General features: G+C 36.2%; 1 protein-coding gene across 1 annotated transcript in view; it reads right to left on the reverse strand.

The window, feature by feature from the left end:
* The window catches only part of TRDN (triadin), a 226517-nt gene that overhangs the window by 131734 nt on the left and 75849 nt on the right, over positions 1–18934 (reverse strand). The window contains 4 exon segments of the mRNA XM_064415775.1: positions 9858–9917; positions 14622–14819; positions 16123–16182; positions 18715–18774. Of these exon segments, the coding sequence (XP_064271845.1) occupies positions 9858–9917; positions 14622–14819; positions 16123–16182; positions 18715–18774 (378 nt within the window).

Below are 18934 nucleotides of genomic sequence, written 5' to 3' on the forward strand. Positions count from 1 at the left end.
TGTCTACACTTGACAATCACAAGACAGCGAATGCATAGTCATTTTTTAGAAGTTACAATTTCAATAATGCAGTCTGAAGTTAGAGGGAAAAGTACTGAGAGGTTTTATTAGATCAAATATCAGACGAGGGCCCAAAGCTGCAGAGGTGTTGGCTCCTAACTCCTGTTTATTCACTCCCATTGAAATCACTGGGAGCAAAATTCCATGGCTGTAGTTATGGAACTAACGCTGGAGGAAAACCCTGCAATACTGGAGATCATTATTATTTTAAACCAATAAAGCCTTGGTAACTACTGATTCTTCTTTCCCTTTAGTTTTGCCAGGGAAGATGCTCTATGCTTTGAAGAAGTAGTTTTTAGAACAAAGGGTCCTGGGATTCACTGTCATGAGTTTTAACCCTATTGCTCAAGGCATTTTCTATGATTTTTGGGTAAATGACTTAACTTACCATGTCTTTCCATTGAACATATAAATGGATCAAACAGAAATTTAAAAAAACCCCAAAAAACTGAACATTGTGAGCATCCAGCATCTAAAATTCCAAATCTTAAATTCTATGAAAGAGAAAGCTCTAAAGGCTGAGCTTTTGTTCTGATGCAAAAGTTGTTTAGGTTTCTTTTGTTTAAATCATTTGGATAGGGAATGTCTTCCACATTTATTCAAGAAAATATTTCTCTCTCCATTTCTTCTTTTCCCCTTTCACTCATGCCCAAAACACTATAGCAACTGGAATGCATTTTTTTTCCAAGTGGCACCACTGTTTCCTTGATTACATCAACAGCCGCTCCTGATAACATAATTTGAAATTTTATAGAAAACTTGTCATTTCAAGTCTTTATTTGAACAAAATTCTTGCTTGCATATTTCTCAAATGTATGTAGGCTTTCTCACCACCAGCCATTTAAAAGTTAACTTTCAGACAGTTATATCTAGATAAGTCACCCAAGGGATCTATTTATAGTCAATGGAGGAAAATTGGTACCTTCAAAGGGTGATTAATCTTTTCTATCTTAGGCATCTTTCTTAGGATGAAATTGTCCTCTGGAGGCCTCCATTTCATACCACTGGCTATAAAGACAGCTAAAGGTTAAAGCTGGGCAATTAACTTTTGGGTATCTAAGTGAGGTGCAATGAATTGCAAACATTTTAATTTGCAGTTGTCCATAAAGATGATGCTTCATGCCACCAAAATATTCCAGGACTAAAAGAGCCATGCATGGTTTTTCACACTGTAAATACTATTGGTAACACACTGATCCTCAAACCACCAAAAATTGTATGAATGAATATCACATATAAGAAAAAAAATTTTTTAAGCCCGATTAAAAAAAAAATAAAAATTAGGTATGTCAAGTGCAGGCATTGAACACCTTTTGAGACTTCTGTTATTTACTTTGTCAGATAATACTGGGTGTATTGAACAACAAAGTGAAACAATAGGAAGGAAGGTGAAGAATTGTCAGAGGAAGGAACAGAAGTTCATGATGAAGAAGTAGTTTTTGACGCATTATAGGTATATATCATAAGTTAAACATCTTTTTGACAGGGCAGATATATGCAGGAAGAAAGCTGACATCAAAAGAAAGATGCACCTGAAGAAAGAATGGTGAAAGGAATGGATCTGCCACAGCTCACAGTCCCAGTGTCTGCAGATGAGATGCATAAGTAGGTGGGCATAAAACAAAGCCAAAGCTGAACACTCTTCTGTCTACTGCATTTCATGTTCTCAGACCAGAGGAGGTGAGGAATTCTTGCTAAGCTGAAACGCTTCATGATGGAATGTGTCTTGTCAAAGTATTTGTAGATCCTTTCTATGCTCTTTTTATCTATGTGATATGGTAAATTGGTTCCATTACTGTTGTTGAAAGTGATCCTCCTAATTTTCCAGCAGAGACAGCACAGACTTCTATACTGGGATGAGGAGAGTAACTTCTAGTTTCACGGTAGAGATATAGGTTTTTTATTTTTAATAAAAAATGCAGGAGAAAAGTGGACGCCCTTCAGAACACCATTTTTTACTTCTTTATGATCTTTTAGTGTATTCAGTATCAGAAGGTTTTTAAAGGCACATTATATAGATGTTAGCTATTTTCCTTGTTGTTAAAGTTGAGATTCAATGTATGGTGGCTAACTTCCCCAAGAATTTTCAGAATTACATTCTGAAGGTAACAGATTCATTAGCTCACTTATATTTTTAGTTATATAACCTGAGAGTATAAAACTGACTGAAGGAGAAGATTGTGGGTTATCATGTTTCATCAAAGGCAAATGTTCACTTTCAACCCATATAGGATTCCTGTTTTACTAAAATGGTTGGCATTTAAGATGCCGTTGGCCATCTTGATTAGTTTAAGCAACTCTACAATGGAGCGTTGCCTTCAGCTTACTCTGACAACCTTCCTGTATTCATTCCAAGTGGCATGACCCTGCTTCCATCTCCTGTGTATTTCCTGCTTACACTTGAATAATGACAGGAGTTCCTTGTTCATCCATGCAAGTCTCTTGCCCTCTTTGGTTTCTAGTTCATTGGGGTGCATCATTCTTGAGCCTGGAGGAAGTGATCCTTGAATTTCAGCCAGGTCTCTTGGACCTCTCTTCCTATGGGGTCTCTTGCCATGGGATTCTTTCAGGAAGATACCTAAAGTGGCTAAAGTCATCTGTCCTGAAATCCATGGCTGCAATCTTCCTTGCTGCCCTGCTTCTTCCTTGCTCATTGCTGAACTCCACAATCTCATGGTCACTATGGCCAAGGCAGAACCTCCAACCTTCACATCTCTGATAAGGCCTTCCTTGTTTGTCACTATGAGGCAAACATTCCTTGTGAGATCCTCCACTGCCTCTGTCAGGAAGCTGCCATCAATTTACAGGAGCTTCCTGGACTGTTTGTGCCTCATTGTGTTACTTCTCCAGTAGATATCAGGATAGTTACATTTCCTCCCAAGAATCTGTGCCTGCGACTTTGAGGCTACTTCAAGCTGCCTGTGGAATGCTTCCATTTTTAACTTACTTTTTGTAAGTTAAAAAACATCAGTAGCATCAGTATCTGCTATAATAATTCTAACTGGAAATCAATGATGACAATGAGTCATTAAACTCAATTACTATTTTACAAAGTCCCTTGCTAAACTTATTTTTACATTTTAAATAGGAAACTATTTGTTTACTATTAGCAGTTTAGAAGGGGTGTTTTGGCATTCAACTTTTGCCTTTATTTTCTAAATAGCTTACTTTTCAAAATTCAAGTAGTTGAGTCTTTTTATGATCCTCAATTGAAATCAACCTTCATTTGAAGCTTGCTTACTGAACTATGTGAAATGTTTTAAATACTAAATAGTAGCAATAAATGTAATGCAATTGTGAGAATAATTTGGTTACTCTCATTTCTCTGCCTTCACAGCTTAAATTGGTTTCTTTCCATTAAAATCGAAGATTTAGACTAATTTTCATCAGCAAAGGTTTGTGGCTTTCTCTTGTACCTCTCAATTTTGACCCTCAGAATGCCTTGCAGTGAACTATCAAAGAAAGACATCCATTCCTTTCTGCAGAAGCAGAATACCTCACATTCCCTTTGTAGCTGTTTCCAAGAGAGTGAGTAGTTTGAAATTTTTTGGCCAAGTTACAATGAAGTGCCACAAGAGTGTTGACAGATGCAGCTTCATGTGCCAGCATCTGGCTCTGATTCACAGTGGGATGATATAAACTGGGAATAATGGGTAGTTGTTTTGCCTCTGTGGGATGGTGTCAGGATTGCATGCTGATAACATCCCCTTTGAGAGATCAATGTCATTTCAGGGTTTGACAAAATAGACAGTTTTTGGGGTGGGTTGGGGGCAAGAGTCTTATTAAAATGACTGGATATCCTCTTATAGTGGATATCCTCCCATAGTGGATATCCTCTCATAGTTTCTCATAGCTGAATAGAAGTTTAAAGAAGGAATATTTAACTCTAAATGACAGATAATATTTATTGTAAGAATTGCACATTAATAAATAAGTTAGAAAACTTTTAAATAACTAAAACTTAATTTTTAGTTTCTCATACACGTGTTTAAAATTACTGTTCATTAATTCTTTCCTTTCAAAGTCTTTGAAAAATATTGAAAACTCTCCCAGGATATTACTAGAGAAATAAATAGTTCTTTCATTCAATCATGGCCATTTATGCCATCCATAGAACCAAATGGGTTGGCAAGGGTTTCATCATGTGAACATTTTTTTTTTATAAACTGATGGATAAAAAGAAGAATCCAGATTAATCTTTATTAATCTTTTCAAATTTTGGAGTACAATATTTTCCTCAGCAGGCAGTAAAAAAGTAAAGAGTTAAAAAACATCTGGCTTGCTTTTTTTCTCCTACTGGGGACAGGGCTATTAAGTAGCTTGCACCAGAAAGCATCTCTCCATAGGAAAAAAATAATATTCCTTTATCATTTACTCTGAAGTGTGAAAGCCCATAACTCAGTTGAAAGTTTTTCATGCTGAATATCTCCAAACAGCAATCTAATAATATGCTTTCTTATTTATTATGACTGATTTTTATTTCTTTTTCTAATTGCACTACATTAAATATATCCCCAGGGAAACTATATCAAAGTTGTCTCCATGTAAATGTAACGTAACAAGCTGAAATGTCACTCCCTGTCACTGAGATATCCATAACACATCCTAGTCTAATCAAGTAGGAGTGACACTTAAAAATAGTTCAAGAGCCTAAAGCGTTTTGCTATCTGAACAGCAGAGGGCAAGTATTTAGTTCCAGTGCTACAGCCCACCCACAGCAAATACAGGCATTTTTACTTTCTAAAGTAGTCTTTATTGTTCTAGGTATTTTTTTTCCACAGCAATATAGAGCATGATCTTTCAATATTGACGTACCTTTACATCAGTATCTCCATATTTTTTGGATATCATCATAATGATAAGTATAATAGATATCATAATGATAGTCTTGAAATTCTCTTGCCATATTGTGTAATAGCAATACCCCCTTCTCTTTGACAGAATATTTCTTGACAATGAGGAAGAGGTAAGCCTTGGAAGAAAATTGTAGACATGAGGGATTTTCAGTCTACACTTTCCAGGACCAAGCAGTCTGCAAGATTCCCCATGGATACTCATCATAACTTGCCTTAATTTCTTGACTCTTCATGTTTGTTTGGGGGGTGGGGGGGAGGGGGTAGGGGTGCAGGGGAGTGGTGTTTATGAGCATAAGTGCAAAAGGCTTCAATGATTATTTTAATGAGAAGGTGGGATGACTGTTTTACCCTGTGTTTTACCCTCTTGCAATGTACACATGCCAGAAATCCTGGTGAATTTCTCCAAGTCATATATTTTTTTCAAGGTAAGTAAAATTGTCTACAACACATTGGCCTTCATATTGGCTTTGGGACTGGCTTTGAGACCCTGGCATGGAAGTACACAGTAAACATAAGGGTACATTGATGAAAGGAATTTATATGGCCACATTCCTTTGCAGTCTAGCTGTTACTGGAAACAGCTATGTAGTGATACAAGCTCTATAGGGCAATCATGTGCTTCAGTGCTAAGGTTTTAGAAAGTCTAAATTGTGAATAATACCACATCTGTGTTCTCACTATTTTTGTCACAAATTAAGCAACTGTAAAGATCATCCAGTAATGAGTTGGGTGTACTGTGAAATGAAAGTGGTTTAACCAGAACCAGAACAGAGTAAAGGTATGCATGCAAAATAGACTTCTAAGTGATTAAAAAGAAAACAAATTCACATCACAAGATAAATAAAATGCCTGTGAGAAAAAAAAAGTGCATCTCATGACTAAATACCCGTCATACTTATCACTGTTAATTCAGCATGCACAACAACATGCTGAAGTGCCATGCAGAAACACAGACATGCAAGAGTCCAGTTTCAGTAGTTGCAAAACAAAAAAAAGCATTTCATCAGAACAGCTCCTTGATCTGCCAGATTAGTGACTGGCAAGCATTGCAGGGAAAGCAGGGGAAGAGTAGGAAACAGACTTATGGCACAAGGGGAATAAATAGAGTAGGTCCAGTTAACTTAGAGAATCATGTGCTCCATGCTGAAAGAGTGACCAATTAGTGTGCCTGAAATCCCTCCACATGGGTGAGGATTTCAAACTCTCTAATATCAAAAAAATAGTTATGAAAACAAGTTTTAAAATTTCTCCTAGAATAGAAGCCTTTCTCCTACCAATAAAAAATAAATTATGAATAAGAACATTAGGAATAGAACAAAATACAGGAATATCAAACAAATTATCAAATACGTGGAATAGACTATATCCATTAAACTATATGTCAGTGACCTTCTGCATCAAAAATGCTATCTTGGACTTAAGAAATGCCAGTAGAAAAATAAAGATACCAGTCAGAACTAATGTTTTTAAATAACCAAGCTTTCCACCTAAGGTCTTAATCCTTATAAGGAAAACTGGGAAAACTAATCCTGAAAGAAATGCATATTAATTCTTTCTCTACAGGCAGACAAAAGGAGTACAAAACAGTTTGGGCAGCGTGATTTGTTAATGCTGAGACAGCACTGCCTCAGCTGAGCAACTGTAGAGCAGGGACCAGAAAATATAAGAAAGGTAGTTCAGCAGTTCCTCTGAGATATTGTCACTTATGAGCATGTTAGACAGAAGGTAAAAAATATTTTTAAATCCCATTTCTCAAGACATAAAATCAGAAAGCAGTTTTTTTATACTACGTGCAGTAGTCCTCAAGTGGTCCAACTTTAAATGTATCAGTAGAACCCAACTGGTCACTGTTGCAATCATGATATTCATGTGAAGAACTTCTGGATTAGAAAAAATGAGTTTGTGGCTAAAACTCCACTGTTATCATTGCAAAGTGCTGAGAACCTCAAATACTTCTCTTTCATAAAAAATAAAATATCTCTTAGAATTTATTTGATATTGATCTAATTACTGTGGTTTAAAGGAAGACATCTATGAAATTTGTCATTATCAAGGACAAATACTAACCAGCAAAACAAGAAAACCAGCTAATGCTGCATGAAGCATCTTGGCAAAAATTCTTCCTTATATGGCTTCCTTGAATTCTCTGTGTACATTTAATTCATTTTTTATAGCTGAGACTGCATTGTCATGATGAAGCTTTGAACAAGTGACAAATATTTCAGCTTCATTTGTTAAAATCAACATAAGAGCATTAACTCTTACCTCCTACAGATTGATGTGACTGACAAAATGCATTATTTGATCTATTTTAATAAGTGTATTTATTAATGAAACCTAAGGAACTGAGTTTTACTTGTAATGTTAATTGTTTGAGCACTGTAAAATGCCATATTAGGTGAACTACTTTTCTATAAATTCTTGCTTAATATTTATATTAAAAAAACCCTAATCTTATAGTAATGTATGATTTTTTAATAATAGAAACATTGCAAAAGTTCTTTGTAAGAAAAAATGCTGAATAATATTACTAATAGTGATATTATATATTTTGCCTAAAGAATCAGAAATTCATGTTTGATGAAATCAATCACAGAAAATCCCAATATGTCTATGCAAAGGAATTTTCTATGATAAATTTTTTTTCTCCTTAACAAATGGTAATGTTGTGATTGGTAGAAATTATTCCTTGGTTGAAAGAATTGCAGCATCAAGGTGACTGTAATTTAATTCCTCAGCTGATTTGTGCTCAGAAATCTTTGTTTTGACAAAGTTCCTTACCATAAAATATATAGACAGATAAAAGGATAAAATATGCCAGTTTGTAAATCTAATTGTATATTAGGGGTATTAAAGGGTGTTTTCCCCACATTTATTTATTCAGTAAAATGAATTACAGTAATACCTCTGTTCACAAAAGGACACTGTAAAATGAGCACTTTGCCTGAGAAAGACAGTAACAAACTAATCGAGTACTGTTTGGTGGCACTCCTCTCAATGATTTCCATAAATCAAGGCTGATCATAACTGATCTCTACTTTGCTTCTCAGAAACAGTGGGTAGTGTTTCTGGAGTCTGGCTGTTCCAGCATTGCTTTTCACAGCTGGTGGGTTGAATAAAGCTTGTTTTCAAGGTAATGCTTTTCTTTTATTTTTTTCCCTCCCACAAAAATGCATTTGGCTTCAGCACAACAACCATCTGCAACATTTAACTTCAGGGCTCAACAAGTGACTTGAGAGGTCAAAAAGCAGTCACTTTACAGGTGGAGCCCCAGGTGGACTTTGGGAGATGTTAAAGGTAGTCCTTTTCCACTTGACATAAAATTAGATTATTAAAGATACTTTAAGACTCATTTCCACTTTTTGAAGCCTAAACCTATCACCCTAGTTTTTCATTCACTTGCAAGGCCATCTGATCACCCTATGTCCATTTAATGTCTTTCAGCTCTTTAACCTGTGGTTTCTTACTACAAGTCTGTCATAGTACACTGGTATGACACAAGACAAACTGGAAGAGAAGAGTCATGCCTTTTATCTTCTGAAATTCAAGTCACTACAGTCTTCATTCTCTATTTCACTGCTCCCCTTCATGGATTTCCCAGTTGTCTTGTATCTGGAAAAGTGAAAACTGAAAAAACCCCAAGCTGTCCCTTCCTACAGCACGTCTGTTTTGCCTCAGGAGGGTCAAACAGGCCAGGGAGCCTTCTGGGAAAAAAAGGGCTTTTTTGAAGCTGCTTGTAAATGTCAGGAGAACTGTAAAAATGATCTTGAAGATCTCCATGAAAGTATTTCTTATATGAATTGTTGATGGTACAGCTGTGTAAATCCAGAAACTAGGTCATTCACATTGGTACAGGGTGTTATTTTTTAAATCAAAGCATGATTGAGTCTCTGGAAGTTTTGCCTAATCATTCTTCCCCTCTGAGCCTAAAGCAGTCCCTCTGTTTATAACTTTAGAGGTCCTAGAGGAAATGCAGTATTTTGCCCTCTTTTAATGGAACCCTCTCCCTACTGAATCCCAAGCTTGTTCATTTTCTCTCCATAAAAATCTGCATCCTCTCTCTCTCTCCCCTTTGTGAGAGTTTCTCAGCTACAGCCTTAGGATTTACCAGCTCTGTCTGAGCCTGGGCATGTCAAGAGAGGATGTAAGGCACAAGGTAGAGATAAGAAAAAGACCCAACCAATTCAGGGATGTACCAGTGGAGAGCTTGTCGAGCAAATAACTGAACAAAAAAAGCTGGTAAGGTTTAGAATGTCCTTAAATATTCTCTCCTTGACTCTTTTCATGAATATTATTGCTTTTCATTCCTAGGGTTATGTCTCTTTATAGTATGTCTAGACTTCAGCAGGAAGAGTATTTATTAAATAAGGTCAGGGTCGACTGACTTAATATTATGAGATGATGCTAAGTCATCATCAGTAGCTCTATCTTCTTTTTTTGGTGAGGAATTAAGTGTCTGTGTTAGAACAGATTAGCATGGAGATGTGAGAAGAGAGAAGATAAAGCACAGAAGTGGTGGATCAGCTAAGGTATTTTAAATACTAACAACAATGGAAGTTCTATTTTTGAAACATTTTGGAGTTAAGCCTTGCTATTTGTGGAGAAAAAAACCTAATAAACCAAATAATAAGCTATTAAAAATAAGCTCCTTTCTCTTGTATCGCAGTCAAAAGAAGCATGGAAAATTTCAGCAATTTCTACAGCCTTCCATTGACTCTACTTTTAACATAACCTTGATTTTAATTCATGCATTGTAGGCAGAAAATTAGAAGCTTTAAGAAAACAGCCATTAGCTCTTATGCTTTATTAAAACTATTTGCACACTGTTGCTCTTGTGAGACCATTCAATAATAAAAAACCACACTTTTAATACATAAAGGAGCAAAAACTTGCAGGGAAACAGAATATTAGAACAGAGTTCAATGATATATGAAAAAATACCTGGATAAAAATCCCCTTGTGCAAACATGTCAATCACATAGCGACAGAACGCATATTGATCTAACAGAGCAAAAAGGAAAAGAAGAGTAATGAAGAAAATAAATTTAGAATGCCATTTGTACTTAACAGTGAAGATAAAGTTTAGCAGTGCAAAGACATCTCACTAGCCTTTTCGTAGAAGTATTACTTATTATGTATTTGTGGTTTTTTTCCTGACCTTCAAGTGGTGCACATGTTTAGAAAGTGTCAATTTGTTGTTCAGATCTAATTCAAAACCTCTATCCAAGAAGTGCAGAGCTTCCAGTGTCCCAGAGCTATCACTTCTTTTGCTGGGCCAGCTTTTCTTGGCATATATCCTAACCCCTTACACAAGTACAGTGCAAAATGCTGCCTGGCCACAGGTCTCATGGAATTTTCATCATCCACGAAGATCAATTTCACAGAGTGCTAACAGAAAATTTTTAAAAAAGGTTTTGTATTGCTGTGTTTTATTAATATATTTTTACCCATATAATAAATATGTATATTTAGTGAATGGTCATATAAAGAGAACTTTGTGTACCTACACTCCTATAGCAACAAGATTATCTACAGAATTCTACTGTTTCACTACAGAATAATTCTCCAAACATTAATTTTTGCAAATACATATGTATATATTAAATTTGTGTGTGTGTGTGTATATATATATATATATATATGTATATATATATATATTAAGGCTTCTGAAACTAAATAAAATGCTGATTCCAGAAGTGTTGATTGTCTATTGATTTCTCCTGTACATAAGCAGAGCTGGAGAGCTTAATAAAATTTTCTAACTTTAAGAATGGTGAGGAAAATTATCAGTTTTAACTGAGCACAAAAGAATTTCAATATTGCTGTATTCTTCAGCAGGTCAGAAAAAAAATCTTGTTGCCCCAGTGGACTCTAATGGGCCTTTGCTTTGAAAGCTAATGTTGATGCCTAAATGCCAGGTGTGGTTAGCTAAGTCAGTTCTCAGTTGTCCTTGAGTGAAGCGTATTCATCCGTGTGTCCAAGACTCTTCTGGCACAGGTCTTACACTGTAGAAGTTCCATCTCTTCCTCTCTCCACCTCCTGTGACATCTCTGTCCTACTCCTTTACAAAGCCACTTGCTTTCCCTGTTGCCAACTCCAAAATGAAATTATGTGGCTTTGGACTAATTAAAGTTTTTAAAATGGCGTTGCTCTTGCATTTAAATGCAAACTGTAAATCCCAAGTATGTGACACTTGTTATATTATTGACTTTCAGACATAGGTCACTGCTACATCAGTATCATTTGATGCTGAGGCACTTGTGTGACTGCTGCTCTGTTATGTTGACTGATACAGCAGTCCTTGGATGAAGAGCTATTGCTTTCAAGTCATTATTTCCTATGCAGATGTAGAAATTAGGAAAAGGTTTACCAACTCAACAAATATCCAAACATTTTTTCTACTTAATAGAAGCCTAGGCAGCAATTTTGTGTTAGTGAGATGGCAAGGGCCATACTAGTAAGGATTGTAGAGCCTGGGGCAAAACTTTCAGTATGTACTCAGGGCTGTGGCTGTAAACATTGCCTTTAAAACCTCTAATGAATATTCATAACAATTTTTACTTTCATATTTGGGAATTCAAATTTATCATTCTGGCTGACTCCAACTTTGCATTCCTTCCTTAAGGCTACAGTATCTGCCCTAAGTCTATATGATAATTCTAAAAAAAACACCAAAAACGTGTTTAAGAAAACACATACAGATCTGTTTTCTCAAGCCCACCTAAAGCTACTGAAACCAGCAAAATGTTTGCACTGAGTTTGACACCGTTGCAATAGTGCCTCAGAAAGTATTTATAAATAAAATGGAGCAATGCCAACACTTTAGCCCAGAATGCAAATGGCAGGGCACAGTTCTTGCACAAAAACCTTCCTTTCTTAGTTTTCTTTTGCCAAAACAACCTGCCCCTATCCTTGCTGCCTGTTGAGAAGATTTCCATCAGGGGCATTGTACAATAGACTGCTAGAGGATATGGAACAAAACTACGGCAGGGGACAACACACTACATGGACAGACCCAGGGCAGAGCACAAGCCTGTGCTGGTTCTATTTGAGTTGTGATATAGACAAAGCCTGAGGCCCTAGAATCACACCATTTCATTGATATTAAAATAATCTATTGTTTAAACTATTCTTCTGGTTTTTTTGTGGTCTATAGTAGTATAGACCACAAATAAACAAGACTGTGTTGTAGATTTTGCTAATTTGCTTTTTGTTGTTGTGGGGGCTTTTTTTTGTGACTTTCTTTGTTTTGTGGGAATGTAATTTGAATAAACTTTTAAAAAAAGCCTGAATCTTGATTGTACCTCAGAAATAAGATTTTGTCTTAATTTCTCCCAATATCTTGAGCAACTCTACTTAAAAAAAATGAGATGTATAAAAGAAAATGAAGGCAGAATGCAAAACTCTCAATAAGAAAAATATAACTTCCATATGGCATAGCAAGGTGCACTATAACATCCTATTTAAGTTCATGGGAATGCTACCAATCAGTAAAGATTGAAATCTAAGGAATTTTAAATGAATATGATTTTTCAAGTGCCTCTTCATGGCTAAAACTCCATTTTAATCTAAAGTCCCTTATTAAAAGGAGAATTTCACACTTTAGTTTTCACCTATAACTCTGTAATAATGGAACAAATATTCATATAAGTACTAAAAGATGACATCAAAATTTTGGACTAGATTCTTAATGATAAAAATACCCATAGATGTTTTTGTCATTGGACTTAATGTGATTTACCCAGAAAGATGACCTGTCATTTTAAATTTTAATTTCAGTATGAAAGGATGCAACAACTCTTTTGTGATCACTGCTATATTTTTTATATTGTTTCAGATAAGTTGGCAGAGCTATTCCCTTGAGCAAGTAAAAGTAAAGATTGCAGGATCAGGAAATCTCTGCAAAACTGCCTTGATTTTAAAATTATGTTCACCTTGGGTCACAGTGGGACTGAAATCTAAAAATTCTAAAAATGAATTTTTTTGTAGTATCCAGCTGGGCAGCAATGGTTTATGGTGGGAAAAGAAAGCACAACAGTAGGAAATGCAGCTTTCACCAGATATGCGTAACTCTGTTTCCAGAGATAAAGGCAGTTGAAGAGGCTCCTTCCTTCCTCCACTCCATCTGCTTATTCTCATTTTCACCTGCTGGAATTCCATGCACAGTTGCTGGGTCACACTCTAAAGCAGACTTGCAAAGTGATCTGTTAATGTTTGATGTCAAGATGGATCATTTGGCTAATATTTATCAGCTTAAATTGTTGGGAATCCCACAAAAACCAAAACCCCAACAAACAAAAAAACCCATTATTCTATTGGTCTCTGTAAGCTTTGATCCCTACTTAAAATATTTTGTTATTTGCACAGCATTTCTTTTTGAGGGCTTTATCCTGAACAGTATGGAGCAGACCCCACTGTGCACTGAAACTCTGCCAGAGCAAACAAAAAATTGAAAGAGATTTTCACCTCCCAAGTGAACTGAAAGATTTGCTGAACTTTGTCCTTGGTCACAGCAATCAGTGTGATAGATGCTGCTTTGATTCCATGCCTCAAAGGTCCCAATATTTCAAGTTGAGGACAAAATTAACTGGAATACAAATAAATGTTAAAAAATACTAGTTCATTGCACTATGCATGTCAGAAAGTGGGTTATGTCTCAAACTCTCAGTTTTCTAGAAAAGTATGATTTAAGCAACTCCTAAGGGGACCAGAGCAATGGTTATGAAAGTCTGAGAGAATCTGATCAGGCAGACTCAGATATCCAGGCAGGGACAGCTTCTTTGATGCTCAGGCACAGCAATTTATCTGTGGTTAACAGCTGAAAGGATCAGATAGGTGCACTATGCAACACTGAGCTGCCTCTTTCAATGTCAGAATAATCCCGTGGCTGCAGTGTGGCAGTTCATACAGAAAGCCAGGTCCTGCTGCCTCCATTCATACAGAATTATACTTAGTGCCATGGCAATGCCACAGGGAAATCAGGGAACCAGTCTGTGCAACCTGGGAGTAAAAGAACCCAGGCTTACTCTGACAAAGTGGAGCACATAGTTAACACCTTGTTAACTATATGTTTTCAATGCACGTTGATTCTTGGTTTCATGACTTAATTTCTTCCTCACACTAGAATAATATTTCTTTCCTTTTCAGAAGAAATTTGGAAGCTGTTCACATTAAGTTATATCAGGCAGGTAAGTCACTATGTTGTACAATACCTGACAACCTGACTGCCTCATACAATAGGATGTTAGATAAATTATTACATTCCCTTTACACTGTTGCTACTTTCATTATGGTTACAGAGGACATACACAGATGTAGAAACAAACCTAAATTCCCAATAGGTTATTGGACAGTCTGAATTTCCAAAATAACTCTGGCTGCAATCTACTACATTAGATGCTACTGAGCAAGTCCACAAAGTGTCAGATCTATCTGAAGAGAAATTGGTCCTTGGTAAAGAAGGATTTAAATTAAAATGAAACTTTAGCCATGACAAACTTCTAGAACCTTCTGATTATATACATTAAATTATTTTATTTTCTGTAATCACATCTTAGCACTGTGAGGTTCATGTGGAATATATTTGTACTGCACTTTTTTTTTCATGGGTGCACTTTGGTCCTTGACAGATTTAACTCCATTCTCTCTCTTTCTTCCCTAATACCTTTTTAGGATCTTCATCTGGTTCCTCCTCATTTTGTTTACCTTTCTTGTCCGATTTAGTTACAGTCTGAAGAGCTTTCTCCTCCTTAACTTTCGTTTTGGCCTTTATTAGCCCAGTTTCTGTTGTTTTTGTCTCTGCCTGCTTGACCTTCTCTGTCGTTGTCTTTGCTTCTCCTTTTCCATCCTTCACTTCCTTTTTAACTTTTGCTTCCACTTTAGTGCTCTTTACTTTCTTCTCCTCTGTAGGTAATAAAGAATAAGATTTCAGTGTCATTCTCTGCCCCCAACATAACACTCAGTGCCATTTACTTTATAATTCACTACTAATAATGAGCATTTCTTCATTATTATCAGCTTGGTAAGATCTGATGAAAACTATAATCCCCTCAAACCAGGCAGAATTAAACAGAAATATGAGATCCAAAGAGGTTTTATCTTCAATGCTATACCACATACTTAGCTGATGCTAAATATAATAGGATATACGAAATAATATTAAGTAAGTGTTCCTAATATGAGAGTTCTAATGGTATAAACCAGGGAGAAAGATGTTGGTCCTTGAGCAAACAAACATGGAGCAAACAAATATCTGTACAAGTTTATATTTCAGAGTTAAACTGTTGTAAGCTGGCAAAATAGTGTCTGGTTTTCATGAATTGATTCTAGATCTCAGTCCAAGAAGTTTTGAGTTTTTGAGTCTGACTCTACACCAGTTCTCAGGGCTGAAAGTGTCTGAGACCATCCATGAGATGCGCTTCAGCAGAGTGAGGAGGCATCTAAGGAGAATTAAAATTGATACTGTAAATATCAGTAGCTGAAGATACACAGAACTTGGTGAAACCCAAAGCATTCTTTCTGCTTTTCTGTGTCAGCAACATTTTCTCACCAGAAACCTGTATGTTCCCAGTATGTGTGTTTCTAGTTCATCCCAGTGGAAAATCCAGTAGTAAAATAAACATCCACTGGATATGTTTTAAATTAACCTGTTTAGTGCAAAGTGCATTCTCCTGTTTTCTTCACAGATCTAAATGTCTCCATCCTTGAGGCAAAACTTGTATGCTACCAAATTTATGTTTTCTGTAAGGCTCTAGACTTCTGTTTCTGAGATAACTAAACTGATTTTATCAATGTGTAAACTGGAATATCTAGCTATTGCAAGCCAGAATTCAGACATTTATAAAAAAGCATTACTGCTCCCAGACAAAACCAAGTATTGCTGGCTATTGGAGAATTGATTTTCTTAACTAGTTATAGTGAAAATGTATGTCAGATCACTTGCAGGTAGGCTTAGTTGTTTTTCAGTGAAATGGTGGTTCATACTTTTATTCTCAATTTGAAATTGTAACAGATTTTGAAGAGGATCAAGCATAGCATTAATCCCTGGGTGTTCTACAGACATTTTAATTCTAATTATATATTAATTTCATTTTAGTTTAATGTAGCTGGTTTCTCATGCACATTTACAATCTGCTTGAATAAAATAAAGTTTATGCATTTCAATGTCAATTCAGCTTAGAAAACTGTAGTTTAGATAAATAAATACCTTTTGGAGGAGCTTTCTTTTCAGCTTTTTCATGTCTTTCAGGTGCATCTTTTTGAGTTACTAGAAATGAGAACAACAAAATCTCACAAAGAACAAGAAAGTATTGCCAAAACACAACATCATCACTGGAAATTTCACATTTCCTTATGATTCCTGGTTTCCAGTTTTCAAAATTGTTTTCAGATTCTTATAGTGGGGTAAAAAACTTCAAAATGTCTGTTGAGGTGCCCTTACCAGGAGACAAGTGAGTCACCCAGATCTGAAGCTTCCTAGGGAATGTTTTTACGACATATTCCAGATGAAACAAACTTGCCCATGTTGAGTGCTGAGCAGACATGGACTTGGCCTTGTGCTACAGAGAACAGGAAGCCATGTGGCTGCATTTGTCTTACACAAAGGTGTTTTTCTTAGCTTGGGCTCATTGTCGACAAACACAGACATAAGTCTGGTGTTCACTTCAGAGCTCAGCTTGAGTGTGTTCATGTCTGCATAAGATACGCTGTGTAAACACACACAAACACACACACGACTGTGTTCCAGAAAGGCTGCCAAAATTTTATGCAGATCTCTATCTTTGCCCTCCTGGTCACCATCCAGACAGAATACCAGAACAAACCAGCCTTGAGAGTTAATTATGCTTCTTTCAACTGATAACTACATAATAGCAATCCTCTCTAACAGAATTCCATCCTGGAATTCCAGCCTGTATGAGACATAATTGATATTTAGGCTTGGTTTTATTTCTCTAAGATGTTTTTAGATGATGTGCTTTAAAAAGCACTCATATCACCAGGCTTTCTGGAGCCTTTATCAGAGTCTGAAGAATTACCTTGAGTCTTTGTAATGAAGAAAACCTACTGACTGTGTGGGAAGTAGCCACACAGTTTTCAGTGTGTCCATTCCCCAGAGCTGGCCAGAACCTGAACAGTTTCATTTCCTAGGGACTGCAAGTAGTTGAAGCAGCCCCTCAGCACTGCTGGTAGCTAATCAGTCCAGTTTAGAGCAGACCTCTGAGGTGGGCCTGGCAATGGAAAGCTCAGCAACACAGTGCTGGCAAAAATGCACCTTTGGAGATGCTGAGGAAAACTGTCCTCAGGCCCTGATGCCACAGGGGAACACGTCAGGGAAACTACCCAAGAGAGGGCAGCATGACTATGTCACACTGCAGCCACACAGCTTTGCAGCTAGTGTCCAAATTCTTCATAAAATTTTCCAGCCAGTGACTGGAGTTATGGCTGTTATTAAACACATTAAGGCTCTGAGTGATTATTTGGTTAGCTAGCAGAAGATAAATGGGTAAAGAGGCTGGCTGCTTATTAGGACTATCTCAGTGATTCTTGGAAGTTATTTGCTTTTCAAATCAACACAGACACTATGGGCATTTATTTTCTCTGGCTTACTTCAGCATGATTTCATTTTATGAAAAAAAAATCCCACACTTTCAAGCTATACACTGAAAGCAGAAAAAAATGAACAATATCCCTGTAAAAGAGGAACTGGACAACAGCTACCCTTCAAAGGGCTTTAAGTCTTCATTCTGCTTCCTTTCTTTCTTTTTTTCTTCACTTTTACTTTCTGTTTTGCATTTCTCCTATGGTCATCTCGAAAAAAGGGCGATTTGTATATTTGTATCCATGTTGTCTGAACATATTCAAATTAAACCTAGTTAATAAATGCATCTCAGCATCATGGGATTAATCTCAATGCCATAACAAACTGATACTAATATATGTTGCATACTGTTTCTTCAAGACTCAACTGAGTAAAATAAAAAGAGACAAAGACTGAAACTGAACTTTATTATAGAAATATCTGCCATGGAGAAATATCTAACCTCAGAGGAAAACATTCAAATGCCAAGCAATAATAAATGTTAGTATTTAAAAATGGCATAATAGGGCAAGGTGATTGGATTTTTAAATTTCCCTGTCCAAACCATAGCCAAAGATGGAATTAGCAGTCAAAAGAATAGTGAAAATCACCCCTCACACACCCATGATATTTCTTCAGAATATATATGATAATTAGATAATGTAAATCTTAACCAAAGATTAGAAGACTACACAGATTAGAAGATTACACAGACTTCTGCCATAGAAGACTGTGTAAATCATAGACTGAAACTAGAATGCTATTGAAAAAAAAAAAATAAAAGCAAGAAAATGAAATTATATTTTTGGGTATGATGAAGACCCAGATTGAGAGAGAGTAAATACTCTTGCATTAGGTCTGTATCAGTTTGAAAACTAATACACAAGAGAAAACCTTCTTTGCAGGCAAATTACTGAGTCTCTTTGTGGAGAAAAAGACATCAGGGAATGCAAAGAAAATAGTCATAGGTTTTGTTCTTTAGCTGTGTAAGAATGATTTGCAATAAACTCTATGCATCAAACAGGAGAGCAAAGCAGAAAAAAAAATATGCTGAGCAACACTTCACTAGGGCTGATCAAGATCTGCTCGAGCAAAAGGGACAACACCCAAAAAGTGTTCAACATGAACTAGAAGAGCTTTGTACTTTAAATACTTATCTCCACACTCTCCCAGGATTTCAAGCCCCTAAATTGTACAACTTTTAATAATGATCCTCCATACCTTTAGATGGTGCTTTCTTTTCTTGTTTTTCTGGCTTTTCAGGTTTCTCTTTGTGAACAGCTAGAAGAAAAACCAAGAATCTTAATGGTCATTAAAAAAAAAGTTGCATTTGAATGAGAAAAAGGTTAAAGAAACACAAGTAGGCACCACAGTGATGCATGCAAAGAATGAGAAAGATTGATTCAGATGCTGTTGTTTGTTGTTGATGCCAAAACATGGA

This window comes from Passer domesticus, chromosome 3, assembly GCF_036417665.1.
Source record: "Passer domesticus isolate bPasDom1 chromosome 3, bPasDom1.hap1, whole genome shotgun sequence".
Taxonomy (NCBI): Eukaryota; Metazoa; Chordata; class Aves; order Passeriformes; family Passeridae; genus Passer; species Passer domesticus.